This window comes from Girardinichthys multiradiatus, chromosome X, assembly GCF_021462225.1.
Source record: "Girardinichthys multiradiatus isolate DD_20200921_A chromosome X, DD_fGirMul_XY1, whole genome shotgun sequence".
In the NCBI taxonomy this organism is placed as follows: domain Eukaryota; kingdom Metazoa; phylum Chordata; class Actinopteri; order Cyprinodontiformes; family Goodeidae; genus Girardinichthys; species Girardinichthys multiradiatus.
In genome coordinates this window covers 11,781,759-11,808,448 of record NC_061817.1, presented here as the reverse complement: position 1 = coordinate 11,808,448, position 26,690 = coordinate 11,781,759, and the positions used below count along the sequence as shown (strand labels likewise).

Genomic DNA, 26,690 nt, shown 5'->3' with positions numbered 1-26,690 from the left:
TAAACATGTTTATGTTAAATCTGAATCGAAATGTAGATCACTTGTAACTAAATAGAGTTAAATTGCTGATGTTTCTAAATATATTTAGCAAAAAACAAAAACTGTAAAACATGGCCATGAAACAGCTAATTCTCATTTTAAACAGACTGTTCTCTTACTTCAGATATGTGAGGATTTATGTACCTAAAATCAAAGATAACAATGAATAAATGTCATAAACATTATTAAAATCGAAATAATCAACATATAGTATAGTATTTAATCCTGCTTTGGCTTTATATAAAGGCAACTAAACTATGTCATATATTTGGTAGTTTTTGTCTTTATTTGTGAAAATGTGGTTTACTTATTCTTTTGCCTAACCACGACACTTCCACCTCTATGCTTCACAGATGTTATGAGAAGGTTTGCTGAAATGCAGTTTTGGTTTATACCAAACATGTCCGTGTTCTGTTCTCCCAATAATTCAATCTCAGAATTGTCTGTCCCAAATACATTATTTAGCAACATCTAGCCGTTGTCTACGTTTCTATGGCAGACTTGGGCCTGTGTTTTTTCCAGAGTAAAATTTCCTCCTCAAACACCTCCTGCTTGTGCAGCATATTTCTGGTTGTACAGGGATGCACTTTGATATCAACAGAGCCTGCTGTCCATCCTCTCATGACCTTTTAAAGGTTTTTGGAGACTTCTTTTAGCATCTTGTAGTTCCTTTAGGGGAAGCACGTTGGCAGTTGTTTTGATCATCCTCCACTTGTCAACTATTTTCCACACAGTCAAATAGGTGATTTAAAATTCTTTGAGAGCTCTTTAAATCCCTTACCTGGTAAAATGTCCTTTCTGAAGGCCCTTCAACCACTCTTTGTTTACGTTCACTTCAATGGTCATATATATATATATATATATATATATATATATATATATACATATATATATATATATTGTTTTATTTATTTTTTAAAATCTATTGTTAAAAGTATATATTAAATATTCACAATAGAGAAACATACAGGCAAATTTTTTCCACAACTGTAAACCATTCATGGTGAATCACAACAGAAAGGCTAAAAGATGCGTTTCTTGTATTTTCTTTTGGTTCTTAAAGAAAAATTGGAAATGTCTACAATTGGTATTGATGGGTCAAAAAAATGGGTAAAATGTTGACAAAAACCATAGATCTGCCACAGAACTTTGATCGGTGGATCTCTAATTTCATAAAAATATAATTTTGGCACACTTCAGTCCTGATGAGGTAGGCAAAAAACAGCTCAGCGTTAGCTGGCAAGCCGCTCATGGCAGCAGAGAAAGCGAAGCCAGCAGCAGACAACGAACAACAGGAAGGGCGAGTTTTTGTTGCTCTGACGCACTTCTGTTCTGCACAATACAACTTAATCCCTGGTGTTTTCCAACAAAAACGTTCTGGAGCGAGCTGGGAGACAACTCACCCAGCACAAAAGCATGAAATATCACAAATGATTTGCAGTCGGAGAGCAGATGTTTTGACAGGAAGTGAATGAGGAAGCTGACAGAAAAGACGGCCATAGCTGTGGATGGTAAGAAGGCGCAGAGAGGGTGGCAGCATTAAGGCCCTGCTCTGGCCGCAGTTGCCTACCGAAGACTCTGCGTCACTGTGGTCAGTGGGTACCGGCAAGTCAGTCAGCTGATCCCCCACGAGGTCCTCTAATAAGGCCTCACTGGCCATCGTTGGCCTACCTCTGGCCTCACTCGCGCACTCACTCACACACTAAGCACTGACAGCAACACCAATCAGGCAAACTTAGAGTGCTATTCCTGTCTCTTCAAAATCCCGGATGTCCTTTCCGCCATGAATCAAAAATCCAGGCTAAATCTGGTGCGAGGAATTGAGATGGAGAAGAGGAAGAAAGAACAGCAGAGACGGTGCCACACCTCGCTGCTTCCTGTTCTGCTCTTTGCCAAATAGAAAGCGAGGCGTCGTGCACTCTGTGCACACACACTCGGCTGGGTTTTGTAAGTGAGAGAGATCACAGTCACTCTGTTTCCTGCTACCGGGTCTCCAAAGCTGAGAGACAGGCTGTTGTGACAGAACAACGCTCATGTTGTATTGACCATCAGAGGCCGTACTTGTGGATATTAACGTGTGTGTGTGTGTGTGAGAGCGAGAGATAGAGAAGTACAGATTATTCACACTAAGTCAGTACCTGCGTGCATTAGAGTCAAAAGAGAACCAAATCAAGAAGTTAACCCCTCTGACTGATCAAATGGCGCAGCAGACCAGTGTTACAAAAGCTGTTTAGGAGAAACAGGGGACGAAAGTTCAACTTAAAATTGCAAAACATAAAAAAAACATTCAAACATTTGAGATACAATTTTCACCACAGCCTCTTGGGGGGCGATAATGAACACATTTCAGCACTGGAGGAGAAGAAGAAAAGGTCTAAATAAAGTGATTTCTCAGAGAGAGATATTATCCACGCTGGGAAAAACAATGATCTCTCCTCACTGTATTAAAACAGTGCAAATGTTTTTCTTCTTCTACTCATGATACGACCTGTTGTTTTCTTTATCAATTGTTTGTTTGGCGCCACCCTCTGACAGGAGTGTTAGAAGCAATGCATACAACAGCATACGACACGCATCAAACAAATAGGCCCCTACTATTTTCTATAAAACAACTCACCCTGCCAGGGTCTGGATGGTGGCCGACTCTCCCAGTTGTGGTGCCCAGCGATCTTTTTATAACCTCTTCTATTCAGAGGCTTCAAGACTTCAATAACATCTCCTCTCTCAAAGCTTTTAATGTGCATCAAAGCCATCCAAAGGACATTTTTTTATTTTCTCTCCCTCCTGGGACACACATCCAACACGGTCGCAAACATCTGAGGTGCTATCTGGAGAAAGTCCTAGTCTACTGGTACAGATGACTAAATTAATTAGAATTATTAAATTGTTTAAGGCCTGCAGGCAGCCTCTTTTTTCTCTGATTTCTGTTCTTGTCCTATCAGCCAGGGACGAGCAGATCTAGAGTTCATCTGACTCAGACACTGAGCAGTGCAGGATCACAGGCCCTTCAAGCCCACTCTGAATATTTTACATTAAATAATGCAGAGTCAGAGAGAAGACGAGACAAAGAGGCAAAGAGCACACCAGTTCTCTGTTACTCTGCTGTGGGGGAAATAGGAAGTGATATTACATGAAGTTGAGCCAATATATTCAAAACATGGGCGATGGCTCGGGTTTACAGTTGCTAGATTGCACACGTTCATGCTCCTTGGCACACATGTATGAACAGGCATTCAAATAATGTTCTTACCGAGCAGCTGGACCTCCGGCGGCCCGCTGTGTACCTTGGGCTGGTGGCTGCAGAGATAGCAGCCCCCATGCATCCATACTGCCCCTCACTCCTTACACAAACATCTGAGCTCCCCTTATCACAGCCTCAACGCTCATACTGGAAAGTTAAACCTTTGCAACTGTTCAAGACTTGCTTTGATGCCCGTAGACCTAAAGTGAAACACAGGCAGTAGCTAAAAGTGTGCTGACAACAGTACCAGGAACTAAGATTACATCACTTTACAGTCACAACTCTTAAAGTTACAGTCTGACAGAAGTTATATTTTATTATTTTTCCAAAAGTATTTCCCTGTCTACTTTTACATGAACTTTGATGACATCCTATTCTTAATCCATAAGGTCCAATTTGTTGATGGACCCACCTTCCCAGCAATAGCAACTATTGTGAGAAATTTTCCACAAGGTTTGTTCATAGTTAGATGAGTAAACCAGAATTGCAGCCTCCACTCTAATTCATCCCAAAGGTGTTTAGGAAGTTTGAGGTCAGAACTCTGTGCTGGTCAGTCAAGTTTCTCCACACCAAACTGTATACATCTGTGCATATGCACCCTTATTATTATTTATTTTTTATTATTATTATTTTATCTTTGTTGTTTGATTTTCTGTATCATTGTAATGTTTTTCCTTGAGTACAGCGCCTTGAGTGCCTTGTTGCTGAAAAGCGCTATATAAATAATGACTTGCAGCCATGGGAGTGATTAGAACACCAGAATTCAGTGATTTGGTGATGGGACCCAATATGTTTGGCAATATAGTTTATATATAAAGTCTATCACCAAAGTGAGTACACCCTTCACATTCCTGCAGATATTTAAGTATATGTTTTCATGGGACAATGCTGACAAAATGACACTTTGACACAATGAGTCGTTTGTTGAGTCTTTTGACACAAGTAGTCTGTGTGCAGCTTATATAACAGTGTAAATTTATTCTTCCCTCAAAATAACTGAAGATACAGCCATTAATGTCTGAACCGGCAACAGAAGTGAGAATGCTTTTCCACTCCTCCATGACAGCATCACGGAACTGGCGGATATTTGAGACTTTCCGCTCCTCCAACTTACGCTTGAGGATGCCTCAAAGATGTTCTATTGGGTTTAGGTCTGGAGACATGCTTGACCAGTCCATCACCTTTACCCTCAGCCTCTTCAATAAAGCAGTGGTTGTCTTAGAGGTGTGTTTGGGGTCATTATCATGCTGGAACACTGCCATGCGGCCCAGTTTCTGGAGGGAGGGGATCATGCTCTGCTTCAGTATTTCACAGTACATATTGGAGTTCATGCGTCCCTCAATGAAATGTAACTCCCCAACATCTGCTGCACTCATGCAGCCCCAGACCATGGCATTCCCACCACCATGCTTGACAGTAGGCAACACACACTTATCTTTGTACTCTCAACTGATTGCCGCCACACATGCTTGAGACCATCTGAACCAGACAAATTAATCATCAGACCATAGGACATGGTTCCAGCAAACTGTTTGCGGGCTTTCTTGTGGACAGACTTCAGAAGAGGCTTTCTTCTGGGATGACGGCCATGCAGACCAATTTCATGTAGTGTGGAGCGTATGGTCTGAGCACGGACAAGCTTACCCCCCACCTCTTCAATCTCTGCAGCAATGCTGACAGCACTCCTGCACCTATCTTTCAAAGACAGCATTTGGATGTGACGCTGAGCACGTGCACTCAGCTTCTTTGGACGACCAACGTGAGGTCTGTTCTGAGTGGAGCCTGCTCTTTTAAAACGCTGGATGATCTTGGCCACTGTGGTACAGCTCAGTTTCAGGATGTTGGCAATCCTCTTGTAGCCTTGGCCATCTTCATGTAACGCAACAATTCGTCTTTTCAGATCCTCAGAGTTCTTTGCCATGAGGTGCCATGTTGGAACTTTCAGTGACCAGTATGAGAGAGTGCGAGAGATGTACTACAAAATTAAACACACCTGCTCCCTATGCACAGCTGAGACCTAGTAACACTAATGAGTCACATGACATTTTGGAGGGAAAATGACAAGAATGCTCAATTTGGATGTAGTCTCTTAGGGGTGTACTCACTTTCGTTGCCGGTGGTTCAGACATTAATATCTATATCTTGAGTTATTTTGAGGGAAGAATAAATTTACACTTTTATATAAGCTGCACACAGTCTACATTTCATTGTGTCAAAGTGTCATTTTGTCAGCGTTGTATAGGTAATAGACTGCAGACAGGCTTAATGGCTGGCTTCTTGGTAAGTCAGTGAAAAATATTTTTTGTAAATCCCCCCTTAGAAGAGGAATTTCAACATGGAGCACAGCTCCATGAGGATATCATGCAACACTTAGGACAACAAGGTTGACTTTTTAACAAGTTCTTTTAATGTGTTTGACATGTCAGACATCAAAACATTGTAATGGAAATTCTTTTATTTAGTGCTCTAAAGTGTTCCAACGTGCTGTGAACTTCCATTTACCTCTCTCCTCTGTGTTTTGTTACCCTAGAGGGGTTGGTCTGTAAATCCATTATCAGAAGTTTATGGTTAACACTCCCTGAAGGGTTATGTCCCAAGGAAGGGCAGATGAGTGCCCTCATAAATAACCTTGTTACCACTGACCCTAGGTGGGGTCTAGAGGACCATATCTCCAAACTCTTAAGTTGAGGTAACACCCACATACTCTTTAAATACTGTGTGTAAATGTTGATCGGGGCTCTGCTTCACTGACCAAGCTCAGTGACAGGGTCTTCAAACGCTGCATGCATTTTGAATAAATGTATAAAGACAAAGTCCAGTCTTTCTCTTTTAATTAGTTAATTTCTCTCCCACTTTGATAAGAAAATCCACAACAACATCACACAAGTTACTCAATACTGTTCTAATTTCTTTCAATTCATCAGTTGTTTCTCTCAGAACAGCATTCATCAGCACCCATCATCCTCCAGACACACCATGCGCTTGCGGTGCACTGGTTCTCGGGATAGCCATACTCTCGGTGCCCATTTGCTCTTTGCCCAGGACTCTCCTCACTCGGACCCTCCTTGCCACCTGTCGTCTCAAGAGGACCTGAGACCACGTAGGCAACATTATAGCTCACTGTGCTTTTACCTCTGATTTACACATTTAAAACAAGTTAAACGGTGCTTTACCATGAGGCCATCCTTTTCTGAAAAGATTCGGGTATGCCCTTACCCCCACTGGTGGCAGACATGCTCTGGCGCTGGCGTGACAGTCGCTTTTTCGCCTCCACCTTCAAATCTGATCACTTCTTCTTCACCTCAGCCTTGGTCCTCTCTGTCCCACAATATGTTGCCACTCACAACACCACTACTGTGGCTACCAATCATGTTTTCCACTCTCCACCTCATTCACCAACACATCAATTTCTGACTCGGTGAAATTGCGTCCCACTGAGCAACATTCCCACCAGCCTTTGGAAATGATCACATCTCTAAACATAATTTTTTCAATAATTGCCAAGAGCAGTGGACAACTTACTGCTGAGTCCCTTGTGGAAACCTTTCATATGATTTTTTGGGCAATGGTCTTCAACTTCTAATCAGCAAATAAACAATCTCTGTGAGTTTGAGGCCTTTTTTCAAAAAATGCCTGCTCCATTTTTTGTCTTTTGCTTCTATTTCCTTTTGCATTTTGATGCTTAATTTTCAGACTGGTGACTGTCCATCTATCCATTGTCTATACCTGCTTGTCCTTGAAGAGCCATGATGGGCTAGTGCTTATATCCAGCAGTCATTGGGGGAGAGGTCTATCAAAAAGAGCCTAAAGGCCGATCCCAGAAAATATTCTGTCGACTGACGAGACAAAAGTGGAACTCTTTGGTAGGTGTGAGTCATGTAACATTTAACCTAAAACTAACACAATGGTTCAGAAGCAGACCATTTTATTGACAGTCAAAACATGGTGGTGGTAGTGAGATGGTCTCCTCAAGACCTAGAAGACTTACCAAGATTGATAGAGTCATGAATGTTGCTCTCTAGCAGGACATCCTGCAGGACAATGTCCAACAGTACAGGACCTTAAGCTCAATCACAGGACAATGATCCAAAACACAATAGCAAGGCCAGTTAAGTTTAGATTCCCTCAGCAGGAAATACAAAATGTTTAATACCAAAAACTGAAGTAAATACATGGAGGAGGAAGCAATATAATGTGATTAAAGATTTTTTTGTTCCCTGAATAAAAGTTGTTCTTCCTTAAAAAAAATTGTAGAAGTAATAGAAGTAAATGTGATTTCAAACCTGCATCTCTCTGGCTAGGGATGAGATGCCTGGTGGGATGTTAAGTGTCTAACCCAAACAGGTAACACGAGTAACCATGATGTCTGAGGCATCTAAACTGCCATGGTCTGGTCTAACCTAACGGCTCTGCACCTTCGACAATTAATTGGTCCTAATCACAGCCAGGCCAGGTTCACGTCCTAGCCTATGGATTTGTCGCTTATTGTCCTCCACTTCACCCAGGTCACCTTTATGAAAATGCACTAGTACCCCCCAAAATAGAAATCAAGCATCAATAAAAGAATAATTAGGGCAAAGGTTAAAAAATATGCGAAATACTTCACTTCACTTAGTTATGGACTATTGGCTATGTAATATTTGTCTCACTTAAAAGAAAACATAACGTCCATCTAACGTTCATGATTTCCTAAAACAATTTGTAATGTGGCCTCATCAGACCACAGCTCACATTTACAGATTCTCTTAATCTTTCAATGATAGAATGAATTGTAGATGATTACATGCCTAATTTCTTTGCAAGTGTACGTTGAGAAACGTTGCTCCTAAACTGTTGGACTATTTGCTCATACAGTTGTTCACACAGTGGTGAACCATGCCCCATCTTCCCCTTTCGGGCATGCTCCTTTTATACCCAATCATGACACTGACCAATTTCCAATTAACCTGTTCACCTGTGAAATGTTCTAAACTAGTGTCTTCTTAGCATTCCTCAATATTCCCAGTCTTTTGTTGCCCCTGTCCCAACTTTACTGGAACAATAATCGAATATTTGCAAAAAAACAATAAAGTTTATCAGTTTGACCATGAAATATCTTGTCTATGTAGTGTATTAATTTGCATATATGTTGAAGAGGGATTGCAAATCATTGTTTTTTGTTTTTATTTGCATTTTACACAACTTTCCAACTTGATTGGAATCGGGGTTGCAGAAAATTCAGTGTCAGAAAATAAGAATATTGTGAAAAACTGAAAAGTTGGAAATTCCTGGTTTCACACTCTTATTAGATAATTGACTCAAAACAACTGCAAAGGTTTCCTGAACCTCTAAATTGTCTATCACTCTGTGTCAGTAGATTAAACAATCAGAGGGAAGACTGTTGATTTAACCTGGCACCTTCCCACATTGCTAAAGGTACAAACAGCTAGTTCAATGACCATGGTGTTACTGTACTTGATTGGCCAGCAAACTGACCTGACCTGAACCCTCATAAAGAATCTATGGAGTAATGTTAAGAGGAAGATGAGAGACACCAGACCCAATAGTGCAGATGACCTGAAGGCTGCTGTCAAAGCAAGCTGGGCTTCCATGCCATGCTGCATTGATGCAGTAATTCATGCAAAACAAGGCCCAACCAAGTACTGACTACATAGTTACTAGAAGCCTGACATTTTTGTTTAAAATATATATATATATATATATATTTTTTTTTTTATATTTATCTTATATAATATTTAAATTTTCTGAGACAATACATTTTGGGTTTTCATTTTCTGTAAGCCATAATAATCAAAATGGCAATGAATCAAGGCTGAAATATTTCACTCTATGTGTAATGAACCTACAGGTCCTTCTCAAAATATTAGCATATTGTGATAAAGTTCATTATTTTCCATAATGTCATGATGAAAATTTAACATTCATATATTTTAGATTCATTGCACACTAACTGAAATATTTCAGGTCTTTTATTGTCTTAATACGGATGATTTTGGCATACAGCTCATGAAAACCCAAAATTCCTATCTCACAAAATTAGCATATTTCATCCGACCAATAAAAGAAAAGTGTTTTTAATACAAAAAACGTCAACCTTCAAATAATCATGTACAGTTATGCACTCAATACTTGGTCGGGAATCCTTTTGCAGAAATGACTGCTTCAATGCGGCGTGGCATGGAGGCAATCAGCCTGTGGCACTGCTGAGGTCTTATGGAGGCCCAGGATGCTTCGATAGCGGCCTTTAGCTCATCCAGAGTGTTGGATCTTGAGTCTCTCAACGTTCTCTTCACAATATCCCACAGATTCTCTATGGGGTTCAGGTCAGGAGAGTTGGCAGGCCAATTGAGCACAGTGATACCATGGTCAGTAAACCATTTACCAGTGGTTTAGGCACTGTGAGCAGGTGCCAGGTCGTGCTGAAAAATGAAATCTTCATCTCCATAAAGCTTTTCAGCAAATGGAAGCATGAAGTGCTCCAAAATCTCCTGATAGCTAGCTGCATTGACCCTGCCCTTGATAAAACACAGTGGACCAACACCAGCAGCTGACACGGCACCCCAGACCATCACTGACTGTGGGTACTTGACACTGGACTTCTGGCATTTTGGCATTTCCTTCTCCCCAGTCTTCCTCCAGACTCTGGCACCTTGATTTCCGAATAACATGCAGAATTTGCTTTCATCCGAAAAAAGTACTTTGGACCACTGAGCAAAAGTCCAGTGCTGCTTCTCTGTAGCCCAGGTCAGGCGCTTCTGCCGCTGTTTCTGGTTCAAAAGTGGCTTGACCTGGGGAATGCGGCACCTGTAGCCCATTTCCTGCACACGCCTGTGCACGGTGGCTCTGGATGTTTCTACTCCAGACTCAGTCCACTGCTTCTGCAGGTCCCCCAAGGTCTGGAATCGGCCCTTCTCCACAATCTTCCTCAGGGTCCGGTCACCTCTTCTCGTTGTGCAGCGTTTTCTGCCACACTTTTTCCTTCCCACAGACTTCCCACTGAGGTGCCTTGATACAGCACTCTGGGAACAGCCTATTCATTCAGAAATGTCTTTCTGTGTCTTACCCTCTTGCTTGAGGGTATCAATAGTGGCCTTCTGGACAGCAGTCAGGTCGGCAGTCTTACCCATGATTGGGGTTTTGAGTGATGAACCAGGCTGGGAGTTTTAAAGGCCTCAGGAATCTTTTGCAGGTGTTTAGAGTTAACTCGTTGATTCAGATGATTAGGTTCATAGCTCGTTTAGAGACCCTTTTAATGATATGCTAATTTTGTGAAATAGGAATTTTGGATTTTCATGAGCTGTATGCCAAAATCATCTGTATTAAGACAATAAAAGACCTGAAATATTTCAGTTAGTGTGCAATGAATCTAAAATATATGAATGTTAAATTTTCATCATGACATTATGGAAAATAATTAACTTTATCACAATATGCTAATATTTTGAGAAGGACCAGTATATAATATACGAGTTTCACAATCTGAAATAAGAAAAACAAAATATTAAACTTTTTTACATTATTCAAATTTTTTAGATGTACCTGTACTATTATATAATATAATCACCTTTATCATATAATAAATGTACCCTGAGCCATGTGTCACATGGAGATGTGTGTTTGAGAGTGATAAATACATTACTGGGAAGATGGTGAACCTTGATCTTAATGTTGACTGTTATTGAGTGAATAAAATGGAAACTTAATTTCTTGTCAAATGTTGATGTCTGGACACAGCCTCATTCACGGATTTGGCTTAAGAGGGGGTGAGGGGATTTGTTTGGAGGCTCATGTTTGCATGTGGTGGGAGGGGTCAGTTAATCTCCACACACACACACACACACACACACACACACACACACACACGCGCGCGCGCGCGCGCGCACACACACACACACTCTTGTTTTGCTATATGTAGTGAGGACCATGTGTTGACTCCCATTGACTTCCATTGATTTTCAGTCATTTTCAACCCTTTCTATGCCCTAACCCTGACAATAACCCTAAACCTAACCATTACCAGTGCATGCCTAACCCTAACCTTAACCTAAAGTCAATTCATACCTTTGTCCTAAACCTAACCGTTAGCAAAATAGGTCGTGAGGACCAGCAAAATGTCCTCACTTTGGTACAAACGGTCCTCAATTTGAAGGTGAAATCAGGAAAATGGTTCTCACTGTGATGCCAAGACAGGAACACACACACACACACTCACGCGCACACACACACACACTCTTCTCATGAAATAAAGTGACAGATACTACAGAAAATTCATACATAACACACAAAGGGGAGGAAAGATTTGAGCATCGAGCATTAACACTCATACAAACTCCACAAACAAAGCAGCCTAATGTTTTGTAACCCGCTGGTAATGAATAAAACAGCAATGTGAGGCAGCCTGAGCTTCATGTTGAGAGTACCAACAGGAAGAAATGTCATTATGTCAACACAGTGGGTCAAACTACACTTCAGGACACTCAGGAGAAGCTGTCATATGTGGGCCAGATCACTGCTGAACACCCAAACATGTTTGCTGCAACATCTTTTGGAAGAATATGTTCAGTAATTCTCTATAAGCCTCCAGCTAAAGCAACAGTTTGGCCTTTAGAGAAATGGCTTAATTGTTTTGTTGTTTGGTCTTCGATGAGAGGACTGATACCTTACACACGGCTGAATGTGAGGTTAGTCCCTAGAAACAGCCTTATAAATTCATGCCGCTTGAACATTTTCATATTTGGTTACATGACAACCACAAACTTCAACGTATTTTATTTGGATGCTATGTAACAAAACTGTGAAGTGAAAGAAAAAAGATGGCAGTGTTTTAAACCTTTCACGGCAACTACAGCTGCAACTCTGTTGGGATAAGTCTCTAGCAGTCTCTATCTTTGCACATTCTCATTTGCAAAACAGTTAGAGCTCATTCAGATTGGATGGAGAGCAATTTTTAAGTCTTTCCTTAGATTCTTTATTGGATTTAGGTCAGGACTTTAACTAGGCCATATGAACACATGAATATATTTCAATCTTGACAGTTCCACTGTAGCTAAAGCTGTATTTGTTTGGTTACTGTCCCTCTTGACGGAGAATCTCCACCCCAGTCTCCAGCCTTCCTCTGCCTCTAACATTTTTTCCCCCGGATTTCCCTGAATTTAGCTCGATCCATCTATAGGTCAACCAGCTTCCTTTTTTCTCTTTTCATCCCCACAGCATGAAGCTGCCATCACCATGATTCATGGTGTGTTCAGAATGATGTCTGGTCTTCCTTTTTCTCCATAGTACTTTGCAGGCAGGCTGAAACGTGACATATCGGTCTCATCCGATTAGAGCACTTTGTTGCACATGTCTGTTGTGTCCCCCTACATGACTTGTGGCACACTGCAATTGGGGCTATTTATATGCCTTTCATTCAACAATAGCTTTCACCTTGCCACTCTTCGACAAAGGCCATATTTGTGAAAGCACAATCAAAAGTTAATTTGTCAATAGAGTTTCCCACCCGAGCTACGGCTCGAAGCAGCTCCTCCACAGCTAACTCTGGGTCTGGCTGCTTCCAGGCAAGGAGATTAATCATGTCCTTGTCTGGCCTGACCATTAAGGTGGATGCCCATGCCTTGGTAGATTTTGAGTGATGACTAATAATGCTTTGTTGCAATTTTAATGTAGTATTTTCCGCACTATAAGGCGCACCGGATTATAAGGCGCACCTTCAATGAATGGTCTATTTTAGAACTGTTTTCATATATAGGGCGCACCGGATTATAAGGCGCATAGAATAGAAGCTACTGCAGTCAAACGTTTGACTGGGGTTGCGTTATGCATCCACTAGATGGAGCTGTGCTAAAGAGAATGTCAACAAAACAGTCAGATAAGTCAGTCAGTCAAACTTTATTAATACACTACAAACCAGCGTTCTGATAACTCCATTCACTCTCATGGTAAGGTCTCCTCTACATAGAATTCTATTGAATAGAACCAACCGCACGTTAGGAATGCATTGGAGTCTATGAAGTTGAAGTTGAAATCAAACGTTAGTTAAAACGTGAAAGGGAACTTTTCCCTGATTCAGTAAACACGTAAAAGAAACAGTTTGATGCACTAAATCAAACGTTAGTACTGTTAACCTTTCCTGTTTCTGTCCCCTGACCGTAGTCTGATGACACAGGGGAGACGCTTTCTCCAGGGCCGAAGTTACTAGTTTCCTCGGGGTTAACTCCCTCACTCATACGTTGCTGAGTTGAGCATGAAGAAACAGCATCAAAACACTGAGTTGTTGACGAGATTCGGGGTTCTTTTTAATGACTTTGCAGCACGTAAAAACACAGGGCTTACAGACTCATACACCGCTGCTCCGGTCGCCGTCTCTACCCACCCCACACACACAATAATACCGACGTCACTCCTTCACTCTTGATTCTCAGCTACGGCAGCACACAGCGCCACCTCTGTCCGGAGGAGTAATGTCAACATCTTCCATACACACACACGAAACATACACCCCACACACTGAGCTTCTAATCACATATAGTTCAGGCAATTCCTGCAACAGTACATTCAAACGTTATACACACACAAGTGGTGTTGGACTAGGAGTAAGCACAGTACAGGTGTTTACCACTATTACTTCGGCGACACCCCTGACTACGGTAGCCGTAATGCTGCAAGCGGTGCGGCTTTGTAGTTTACTAGTCGTACTGAAACATTTTGACAGAGCGCCGTGTACAACCAGTATGGATCAACCAATTAACCAATTGATCCATATATAAGGTGCTCCGGATTACAAGGCGCACTGTCATTTTTTTTTTAAATTAAAGGTTTTTAAGTGCGCCTTATAGTGCGGAAAATACGGTACATTAAAATTTAAATGACACACAGGTATACTTTACTTACCAATGAGGTTACTTCTATAGGCAAGTGGTTGCACTGGATATTATTTTGGGGCATCAGAGTAAAAAGAGGGCTAAAACACATCGCCACTTTTAAAAGAAATGCTGAAAACGATGTGCCATTTTCCTTCTTCCTGAGGTTAAACTATACACACACTGACTATTTACAAAGTACGTGATACTGGACTTTATTTAAGAGGTATCAGAATAAACGGGGCTGAATACGTATGTACATCACATGTAGCTTTATTTCTAGTTTAAAAACATCTATGATCTTACTTCCACTTCACAGTTATAGTCATTCTATACTGGGTTGGGTTATGGTATTAAAATCCAACAAACAGATTGAAGTTTGTGTTTGCAAGAAAAGAAAATGTGAAAAAGTATTTTAACACTTTTGCAAGGCGCTGTGGACTGGAATCTCAGTGGCAAATATTATGGACAGTTATTGAATAATGGACCCTGAGGTCAGAAGACTTGGTAAAAGCTGTGTTAACTGGATCAATGTTGAGTATTTTCTCTTAATCCATTATCTGAATCTCTGCAGCCAAGACCACGAAGGCAAATATAAAAAGCCATCTTATGCATTCAGTATTTTGATAAAACCGTCCTCTCAGTGAATGAGTTAACAGCTTGCATAATTTACCTTGGAATGTGTGTCTGCTGCCCGTTAATCCTCCAAATCCCTCATATTCCAGATAAATTCTGTCGCCAAATCTCCTTTTGCTGTTTTACAACGTGTAGCGTTGCTTTATGCACATGCGCTGCCCCCAAAGGATCCTGACAAAGGTGTTACATGAGTCAAGTCAAAGTGGTCCCGGACGTTTGGTGAGAACAAGGGTCTTGAGAGTCCCCGAGTGCACATCTGTCTGCCACTTCTGTGTGAGCACGCGGCGACCAGCGTCTGCTCCACTGATGGTGGAGCGGGTGGACATGAATGGTGTCTTTTGTGAAAGACTATCTTCTCACGAGGCCTCACCAAGCGGTAGCATGTTTGTGTTCTGTTGTGGAGTCCGAGGAATAAGTCAACATAAAGCCTCAATGAGAAAATCTCTGCAGCACACCTTCTTAATCTGCCTCTGTCAGGCACGTAGCAGCAGCTTCCATGACTGGTCCAGTGGGCCCTGCCTGCTTGGATTTAAACAAAGTTGTCGGCCAATGTACTCAAATGGTATGAATGAAAAACTAGTATTAATTTAGTCCCCTAAAACATGTCCAGTTTTTAATTAATCATATTTTTTGCTTTTCACGAGAATTAACCCTGTGCATTCAGGTGTTGCTGCGGTATCAGAAATGGTATTGAGAATCGAGTATTTTTTTTAGTATCTGTATCTAGTTTGAAATTTTTGTATTGTGAAAACACTATGAATAGGTTATTTACTTTGTTCTAAATTACGTTACACTAACTTTACCTTAATTAGGGGCTACCCAGTGCTTAAAAATCACGAGTGTTTTAAATGTCAGTTTTTTTAAAGAGAGTTCTCAAACTTTCCCCCCCAATCAATTTAAAAGTGTTTTAAGTTTCTTCAACACAAATCTCGTCAGCCAGCTTGAGACGTCTTAAAAAGTTGACTCCGTCAACACAGCAGGGCATCTCAAAAACTACTTCCTCCCTTACCAAAGTAAGAGTCTCAAATAAAGACACAGGGTGTGAGGATTAAACAATTTAGCTTCATAGCTATCATAAATGCAAGCGAGCTAACCACTAGACTACCACTCCCCACTTCCTCATGATATTAGCATGAGAGTAGCATAGACTAACATCACAGGACAGTCATTTGATGACGGTAACTGGATAGGTGTTAGAATGACAGACTTCACTTTGATGAGAAATATCGTAAAGTTTTAATTTGGTGATGTCTTGTGGCATGGGATCGCTTTAAATCTCTAAAAATATTGCTTTACTGTGATGAAATAAAGGGAAACTGAAACAGAAAGGTCTGCAAATTAGCTTGAGCTCATGAAAAACAAACTAAAATGTCAAGCAAAGTCCAACGGACGGTGTAACTAATCCAAAATTATTTAGGAATGGTTTACAAGCACCAAAATGAAGCTTATGAAAACACTGACTCATAGTACTGTGAAGTCCACACAGAGAAGCCTGTATTAATACAAGAGCCCCAGAATAATTCTCTGTAGGTACTGCTACAGAGAAAATCTATTACTACTCTACAACTGGTCCCAGAAGAAGAATTGTACAGGAAGGTAATTCGTAATACAAACTAATTACACAGTTTGACCTACTCAACTTCACTTTTAAGCTGCTTTTTTAAAGTTTATTAAAATATTTTGTCAGAAACATCAAAGTTGGTTGGTCATACATGCATTGTTTCACAGATTCTCCAGACTTTACACTGCAGCTTTAAAGGCCCAGTGCTAACCGCGTTGTGGGTGACAACTTCCCAATATTATGAAACTTGGAATGTACCCGATCAGCAGAAAAAACAAAGCATTCTTCATAGGTGACTCTTTAAACATAAATACATTTTTTTTCTCCTTGTAGTTTAGGCTGCATGACAACAGGAAACTGTCATGACGTACGTACATCATGAAGTTAGCAAACTTAGATTTCAGATTAATTAAACCACCGGCTGCGAAATTGCCTCAAACCACCATCTAGTTATGATGGTGTTTGTAAACCATTAATGCCTGTTGATGCATATTCAACGTATACCAACACTTTACTGCGATCTAGCGGTCACAGTCATGCTAAATTTAGCCTAATTTGCATATGAAATACCCAAATTTATATCTATTTTATCTTTAGTCAATATCTACTTACCTTACAATCTGACAGCAAATACAGATAACCTATTTTTCTGCTTAACTGTAAATAAATCATTAAGGTGACCTGCTTACTTATCTCAATTTATTTTTAGTATGTGGCACACATACTGTTCCCGGTAACAAGGAGGAACTTTCCAGCAGAGTGGTTAAATGAGTTTCAGTTTAGTGTTCCTTCATTAATGTTTCATAACTCGACATCTTACAAACCTCAAATCTCAGGATGAAGTGCTGGACGTGAATGAGCTTCTTCTGGACCTGATCCATTACTACATCCCTAACTCCTTGGGATGAATCCAAACACAGATGTTGTGTAAATCACTTAGGATTTCCGGCGGATGATCAAACTGTGGTTATCAAAATGTCGACTGGGGTCTTTCTGCACTCTCTGATGAGTCGATGATATACTTTATAACCGCACTTAATACTACAACAATATTTCGGTAGGTCACAGGTAATGGCTGGTGTTGGGAGACAGGGAACGGAAAGGGCCCCAATGTGTGATGGAATGGTCTTTCAGACACGACGGTAATGGACATAGAAGATTAAAAATGATTATGGCAGCAGGATTGAGGAGGATAAGAGGTCCATTCTGTAATGTAGATGATTATTTCCCTTTACTGATGCCGGTGATTACGACGGTGCTCAGAAAGAGAGAAAAAGAGCAACAAGAGTCTGCAGTTTGTTGGACAAGGTCACGTTTTTCAGTCATGACTGAAGGTGAATCCTGTGTCCTTTATTGGCTGTAGCAGCAGGGTACCATAGATTTAATTAAAACCTTTTAAAATACAACAGTTTGCACAACAAACCATGGTCATTGGTTTGAATGGTTCTTGTTTTGTAGATGTAATTAATCAAAAGGGTTACTGATTGAAAAACATTCCAGAGATATGAAGGAAATGTTTCTGTAATCTAGTTTTGTAGGTCAGAGTAAACCACAACTCTCACTTTTGGCTCATATCAGGCTTGTCCGTCAGAAACTGAATTTCTGTTTCCATCTCACACCCCCCAGCAGCTATCATCATATTCTGTGTAATGTTGTAACAAGCAGTCTAATAATCCCACTGTCCAAGCGAATCACCGTCAGAGACATAAATATCAAAATAGGAGGCTCGCAGTGAATTTCAAAGTATTCATTTCCCTGGAACCTTTTTTGCATTTTGTCACATTAAAACCAGAAACTTCCAGGTAACTTCTTAGGATTTTATATGATATACCAACACACAACAAATAATGCATGGTGAGAATAGAAAGGAAAATAATACTTGGTTTTCAAAATATTGGTGCTGCAATTGTATTCACCCCTCTTTAACTCTCACCCTAGATACAATCCAAAGGGTAGCCATTGCCTTCAGATGATGCCTGATTAGTAACAGAGAACAAACAGCACCTGGAAAACCAAGGACCACAGCAGATAGGTCAGAGAGAAAGCTGTGGAGATGCTTAAACATCTCATGGAGCACTGTTCAAACCAGGGGTGCCAAACACCAGTACTCCAGAGCTACTATCCTGAACTTTTGGATGAATCCCACCTCCAACAGCCCTGAATCAAACGCTGATTACCAGGCCCCTGTAGACCTGAAGGACATGCTGATTAGGGAAATCTGTCATTTGATTAGGGAGGGCCGTAGCAGGGACTGGACTCTTGAGGACTGGACTTCAGGTCAGGGCACCCCTGACCCAAACTGTCAGGTCAGGCAAGGAGAGCATTAATTGAAGAAATAGAAAAGATGCCTACCCAGCTCAGGCGGGAGAATCGGTTGTCAGGACAACTATTAGTTGTGCAATCCACAAATCTGGACTTGGAGTGAAATAAGTAAAGTCGTTGTTGTAAGAAGTCCCATCTGCAGTTTGTTAAATCGGTGGAAGACGATGCTCTAGTCACATTGGAGGAAACTGGAACCTTTTGACCTATATGGAGAGTGCTATGTGGAAAACTAAATATACCCATCAGCCTAAACAAACCATCCTCAATGTGAAATACGGGGGCCGCTGTTGGGATGTTTTTCTTCAACAGGGACAGAGAAGCTGGGCCGAGCCAATGGGAAGATGGAATAAATCAGACAAATAGCCCTAAGCATACAGACAGAGCTAAACTGGAATGGTTTCGATGAAAATATATTTATGTGCTAGATGGTCAAGTCAAAGTCCAGAACTAAATCCAACTGGGAAATTGATGCAGGACGTGAAAAATCGATGACCACAGGCGCTGTCCATCTGATCTGACTGTGCATGAGCTAAGGTTTTAGCTTGTACATATGCAAAGCTGGTAGAGACAGACCCACAAAGACTTACAGCTGTAATATAACATAAGGTGATTCTAGAAAGTACTGCCTCAAAGAGCCTAAATAGAGATGAATGCCACCGTTTTCTGGTTTTTATTTGTGAAAAATGTTAAAAGCCTTGGATCACTTTTCTTCTGCTTTAAAGTGATGCACCACCGAGTGTTGGTCTATCACCTACAATCTCAGTTTGTGGTAGTAACATGACAAAATGTGAAACAGTTTAAGGGGAATGACTACAGGGGTTGGACAATGAAACTGAAACACCTGGTTTTAGACCACAATAATTTATTAGTATGGTGTAGGGCCTCCTTTTGAGCAAAACTGTGCTCTTACCCTGCTAATTGAACCTTCACACTCTGCTCTTACTGGTGCAATGTGCAATCAATGAAGACTGGCTACCAGGCTGGTCCAATTTAGCCATGAAACCTCCCACACTAAAATGACAGGTGTTTCAGTTTCATTGTCCAACCCCTGTACTTTGCAAGGCACTGTAAGTGACATTGTGAAGAGCTTCCTCATCCCTGTTCTAACCTGCAACTGTCCCTTTCTCTTCAATCTACAATAACAGATTGTTATCACTGTTATCATCCTGTCTCTCTTTTATGGCCTCACGACTGTTGGGACAGGAAGTGTCGAGGGCGGCATCATGGTCCAGTGCACTTCAGTTCCCATAAAGGCTCACTTCTGCACTCTTCTCAACCCCAAACTACCTCTGAAGCATAACACACATAGTAAAACATGGCCTCTACGTGGTGGCTGAGTAGCTCATCTTAATGTCCCAAGTTACCACAATGAGCTCACAGGCAAGGTTTCCCTCTTTTGTCCCAGTGAATGGGTGACATGGTAATCTTTACCTGGCCTACCTCACCAGTGACTGCAGCCTTCAAAGTAACCATAACCAACATACATTTTCAACACATGCCTTTTGACCAAGTACTGTTTAAAAAAAGAGGGAGGTTACATTTTACATGGCTGCCTTGCGACATAATCCAGGTTTGTTCAGATCGGAAACTGAACCAAGGTGTGAAACAACAATGGGGGGCTTTCAAATACAAAACATAACTTAAAACACTTCTTTCAATGAGAATTAGAAAATCCAACTAAAAAAAGTCCTCAGCCAACAGTTTCAATGGGAAGGACACCGAATACTTTGGGGAACGACACACATGGACAAAATTGTTGGTGCCCCTCGGTTAATGAAAGAAAAACCCACAATGGTCACAGAAATAACTTGAATCTGACAAAGGTAATAATGAATAAAAATTCTATGAAAATGAACAAATGAACGTCAGACATTTCTTGTCAAACATGCTTCAACAGAATTATTTAAAAAAATAAACTCATGAAACAGGCCTGGACAAAAATGATGCTACCCATAGCTTAATATTTTGTTGCACAACCTTTTGAGGTAATCACTGCAGTCAAACGATTCCTATAACTGTCAATGAGACTCCTGCACCTCTCAGCAGGTATTTTGGCCCACTCCTCATGAGCAAACTGCTCCAGTTGGCCCAGGTTTGAAGGATGCCTTTTCAAGACGGCATGTTTCAGCTGCTTCCAAAGATGCTCAATAGGATTTAGGTCAGAGCTCATAGAAGGCCACTTCAGAATAGTCCAATGTTTTCCTCTTAGCCATTCTTGGGTGTTTTTAGATGTGTGTTTTGGGTCATTATCCTGTTGCAAGACCCATGACCTGCGACTGAGACCAATCTTTCTAACACTGGGCAGCACATTTCTCTCTAGAATCCCTTGATAGTCTTGAGATTTCATTATACCCTGCACAGATTCAAGACACCCTGTGCCAGATGTAGCAAAGCAGACCCAGAACATAACAGAGCCTCCTCCATGTTTCACAGTAGGAACAATGTTCTTTTCTTCATATGCTTCAATTTTCCATCTGTGAACATAGAGCTGATGTGCCTTGCCAAAAAGTTCAATTTTTGTCTCATCTGTCCATAGGACATTCTCCTAGAAGCTTCGTGGGTTGTCAACATGTAGTTTGGCAAATTCCAGTCTGGCTTTTTTATGATTTGTTTTCAACAATGGTCTCCTTGGTCGTCTCCCATTAAGTCCACTTTGCCTCAAACAACGTTGAATGGTGTGATCTGACACTGATGTTCCTTGAGCTTGAAGTTCACCTTTAATCTCTTTAGAAGTTTTTCTGGGCTCTTTTGTTACTGTTCGTATTATCCGTCTCTTTGTTTTGTCATCAATTTTCCTCCTGCGGCCACGTCCAGGGAGGTTGGCTACAGTCCCATGGATCGTAAATGTCTGAATAATATGTGCAACTGTAGTCACAGGAACATCAAGCTGCTTGGAGGTGATCTTATAACCTTTACCTTTAACATGCTTGTCTATAATTTTCTTTCTAATCTTCTGAGACAACTGATTCCTTGGCTTCCTCTGGTCCATGTTGAGTGTGGTACACACCATGTCACCAAACAGTACAGTGACTACCTGTAGCCCTATATATAGGCCCACTGACTGATTACAAGAATGTAGACACGTGTGATGCTAATTAATGGACACCTTGATTTAACATGTCCCTTTGGCTACATTATTTTCAGGGGTACCATCATTTTTGTCCAGCCCTGTTTCATGAGTTTATTTTTTTAAATAATTCTGTTGAAGCATGTTTGAAAAGCAATGTCTGAATTACATTTGTTCATTTTTATAGAATTTGTATTCATTATTACCTTTGTCAGATTCAAGTTATTTATGTGACTATTGTGGGTTTTTCCTTCATTAACCAACAATTTTGAACAATTTTGTTCACGTGTGTAGATGGTTTCGCTGTCAGGTCAGCCAAATCATGGTCAATGAAAAAAGAAAAATGCATCAACACTAACAATACTGTTATTTATTTAGTTTATCACCTATAGGTTCTAAATACATTTATATAATATCATATATATAGTATATTTTATCATTAATAAACTTTTGTTTTCTTCAGGCCAAATGTGAACAGCTACATGGCTTCCTTGCTTTGTGCTTTTCTATTTCTGAGTAATAACATCAAAAATAGAAGCGGGAGAGAAAATGCAGCTCCAGAATTGTCAATATAATCTCTTAGAAATGGGCAACAAACATCAAAATATAAATAAACATAAGTAACCAACATGCATTTTTTCACCGAAGTATTTAAAACCCCCTGACCTTTATTGACATTTTGTCATGTGGCAACCACAAACTCTTATAGGATGTATTCTTATTAGGATGTTATGCCGTAGATCAATCCAGCCAAGCTCAGTCAGATGTGATGGGAGACATATGTAAACATCAGTTTTCTAATGGATTTAGATCTGGACCATCCTAACTGGAATACGCTTTGATTTAAGCCCTTCTATTGTAGCTCTGCTGTATGTTTAGGGTCTTTGTGCTGCTGAAAAGAGAAGCTCTGCCTCACTCTCAAGTTTTCTGCAGCTTGTATCAGCTCTTCTTCCTGGATTGCCATCATTCCATCTTCCCATTAACAGCTTCTCTGTCTCTGATGAAGACTTGGGTCACCATGGGGACGGTGGGTTCAGGATGATATACAGTCCTGGTTTTTCTGCCAAACACAGAATTTTCCACATAAGCCAAAAAGTTAACTTTTGATGCCATCTGACCAGAGCACTTTCTCCCACATGTCTGCAGTGTCCCCTACATGGCTTGTGGCAAGGTACAGACAATACACCGCATGGTTCTCTTCTTGTTACTCTTCTATTAAGGACAGATGTTGGTCTAACACATGAAACCCCATTAATGCACATTGCAGTTTGTTGCTGTAATGAGTCAAAATGTGAAAAAGTTAAAAAAGGTATCAATTGTTTTGCAAAATACTGTAACCAACAATTAGTAACTGAATCAGAATTAGCTTTATTCGCTGCGTTTGTGCAGACAAAAAAGGAATTTGACTTAGGTTCCCCTTTTACTCTCAATGAAGACATTTTAAATATTTTACAGGGAAATAAAAGTAATTTTTTTTTAAGTTGAATTAATGCAAATATGCATGGTATCTGAATGTAAAGTGTTTATCAGAGAGACAGTCTGGGAGAAGAAACTGTCTCTGTGGAGGCTGTTTTTTGCAAATAGAGCTCTTTAGCGTGGACCTGAAGGTAAAAGTTTGCTTCCAGGATGTGCAGGTTCTGCAGAGCTTTTAGTTGCCCTTCTCCTGACCCTATACCTTTACAAGTCCTGCATGAAGAGAATTTCAGCCCTAATGATCCTCTTGGTTGTAGTTCAGCAGTGTCTTTATGTTATTTGTTTCTTCTTCCATATTTCAGCTTTGCATCAGTGAGAAGTAATCCCCTGAGGGGATGCTTGATGTAACAGCTGGTGTCTGGACTGGTCAGCTGAACAGAACTGGGCCTGATGAATGGAGTCATTTAACTGAACGCAATGAGACCTGGGTTCACTGTGAATGCTGGACAGGAGAGAGAGAGCGAGAGAAAGAAAGAAAGAAACAAACAAACAAACAAACAAAGATGTCCCACACATGCATGAAAGCTGCAGTTCCAGCAGTCAGAAGCTCCTCTCTCTGTGAGACAGACAGATTTGTGCATCCACATGGTAATCCTGGACTTGGCCAGGAGGCAGTGGGTGGGATGTTTGAGCGTGAGCATGGGAGGGCGACTGCAACCCCTAATGCTGAGATGGAGTGAAGTCCAGTCTTTTAATCCTATTATCCATAGCTGTGGTAGCTGGAGACAGCAGCATGTATATTCTAACACACGTGACCTGAGGCCATCAGCCCGCCCAGGTTGCCTCCACTGTGAGGATCAATAAAAAAGTCATTTGGAGTCTCTGCTTCTTAAAACACACAGAGAAGAGGCATCAGCAACTCGTCTAACTTGCCTCTTCCAGACATTAACTGCAGGAAAACAACAGGAATAAAGAATTCATGAGAGGACGGCCGTGGAGAATAGGGCTTCCTCAAAGTGTGTGTGGAATCAGATCAGAGCCTGCATCCTCAGCGGCAGCCCTGATTTACTTCCCTTACAGCCGAGGCCGGCCAAAACATAAACAGGCTTCGAATCGATAGACCCGGGAGTGCTGACAAGATGGCAGAGATACCCGGGCACTCCAGCTGTGTTTTACACTGATAGTCTCAGGGATAATGGGTTTTTAACAGATGGAGAGGGGGATGGAAGGAAAAGGAAGAGAACTGGGTCATTTCAGTAATTTTCCTTCAAACGAACAATAGTCACGACCTGCAGGAAGACGGGACTGGACATCAATTCAGCCTTGGCAATGCGTCGAGGGAAAAAAAGTGGAAGAGGGCACAATTGAGCAGGTGCAATCATCACAAGGAGGTGTTGAGGGCCAGTCTGACAGCTACAGCCTATCATCATTACAACAGTGGCCCCTTGATCCCAATCAGCCCATCTGCAGAGATGATGACTGAGGGAGGCTAAATTTATCATTTCAAGCACAAAACTGTTCAATTTAAGCTCAAGCTACCAACAAATATTTTTATATAGGTTCACTCCTCAAGAAAAGCTAAGAAATCTATTTCTCCACCCATTATCCTGCATGGTTTAGATGTTTCTCTGCTCTAACATACCTGATTGAAAGGAATGATTTACCTAAACAGCATGCCGCTAATTTCTGCAACTTAAACTGGAAGTGTTGAAGAAGGGCACATCTAAAACCTGGAGGACGGTGTTGACGTTGGTGGAAACCACCAAACAATAAACTCATATATGGTACAAGAAGGAAAGGATTGAATAATAAATGGGGACAAGACAGGTACAAAAATAGGTCCCAGAAATCTAGAGAAATGAATTGGGGAAGTGAAATCAGTCTCACAATGCCTTGCGGCACTATTAATTAAACCTTTCCCCATCTTGTCACACTACAACCACAAACTTCAATACATTGTACCGGGATTTTATGAGGATATGACTCCTGCAGCCCAGCTTTGAACATCTAAGGACTGAAACTGTTGCAACGCCATGCAGTAGGGATGTAAAGTTCTCCCACCTGAGCTGTGGATCTTTGCAGCTCCTGAAGTTGCCACAGGTCTCTTAAGGTCTTCTTTGAAAAAATGCTCTCCTTGCTGTGCAAAACGTTTTAGGTCTTGTCACAGATTCTCAAGTGCACTTAGTTCTGCACTTTGACTGCGCCATTCTAATACAAGAATCTGCCTTTGTCTAAGCCCATTTTATTGCAGCTTTATCCGTCTTGTTGGAAGGTGAACCTCGTCCCGTCTCAAGACTTTTGCAGCCTCAAACAGGTTGTCTTTCCTTTGCAGCATGACGCTGTCACCACCATGCTTTAGCAGGTGGTTTAGCGGTGTTAGTTTTCCATCACACTTCGTGTTTTGGATGTAGTCCGAAAAGTTTAATTTCTGTGTTGGTAGTTGGCAATTGGTTGAGTTTTTTTTAGGGATTTCAAAATAAAGGGGCTATGAATACAAATGCATGCCACATTTCTCCTGTTTCTAATTGCATTAAATGTTGAAAACAATGCATCATTTTTCTTCCCTTCCACATTTTTTCACTTTGTGTTGCTCTATTATATCCCCGTAAAATACAGAAAAGACACTTGTGGTTTTAACATTAAAACCATGGTTCAAACTGTAAATCTATTCATCTTTACTTTACAGGGACACGGAAAATGTATCGAGTTTAGTGCCCTGCTGATAACATTCACACTCTGTATGGTCAGTGGAATGATATTGCAGTCAGTTTTTTTAATAGTCGCTGTAAGCTAAAACATTTCCTGCTCGGTAGAAAATGATAATCAGTGCATTTTAGGACTTGAAGGCTCACTGCAGCCCACATCAGCATGTTAATGTTCATCCACATGCCCACATATGCAGTGCAGCTTTCCAGGAAACACTGCAAGCACCTTCTCCATTCAGGGAAGAATTGATCTGTCACTCAAACTGATCCCTGACCAGTCTGAGCTGGGAACCTATTTGACAGCTCCCTTTATCTTCATATCCAGCATCTTCACACTGGCTTCTTGGTGGTTTGAAATATTACAATGTGAAGGGTGAAAAACCAAACACATGCAGATAGAAACAGGAAATATGAAACATGGTTTGTGGTTGTAAAACTTGCCGTCTCACAGCAATCACAGGCAGCTACAGTTCAAGTCAAGAAGGACTATTAGACAAACTAAGCTCATCACAGAGCTCTGTAAAACATCTGGCTGCCTTTAATTTTTTAACATTCACCTCCTCCTATGCCTCCTGAGCTGATCTGACACCAGGGTAACTGGAAGCTCTAAATTAGACACCACCAGACGTCACACGACTCCACCTGTGGACAAGCACTGTGCCTCAGATGGGAAAATCCAATTGGGCAAATCTGATCTCTCCTGAGAAGGTTGGTAGTGACAGTTTTTGTCTGCCCAACACATCTGCTGGTGCAGAAGTGCTGAGGAGTCACAATCATAATGTGAGCTCAGCGGTTTTCCCCCTGAAATTTCCTCATTTAAAGACTTTTCTAGCACTGGCTGTTTATA

General features: G+C 41.0%; 1 protein-coding gene across 5 annotated transcripts in view; it reads right to left on the bottom strand.

Moving 5' to 3' along the window:
• Positions 1 to 26,690, bottom strand: part of LOC124863387 (serine/threonine-protein kinase N2-like) — a 59,349-nt gene that overhangs the window by 30,749 nt on the left and 1,910 nt on the right. Inside the window, exon 1 of one of the 5 annotated variants that reach the window (XM_047357746.1) lies at positions 22,642 to 22,760. The exons of 1 other annotated variant lie outside the window; for it this stretch is intronic. In XM_047357746.1, coding sequence (XP_047213702.1) covers positions 22,642 to 22,692 — 51 coding nt within the window. In that variant the 5' untranslated portion in view covers positions 22,693 to 22,760. Of the gene's footprint in view, positions 1 to 1,609; positions 1,917 to 3,289; positions 3,486 to 18,688; positions 19,201 to 22,641; positions 22,761 to 26,690 lie in introns of those variants that run through there. 3 more of the 5 variants (XM_047357742.1, XM_047357745.1, XM_047357744.1) reach the window with 3 other exon arrangements.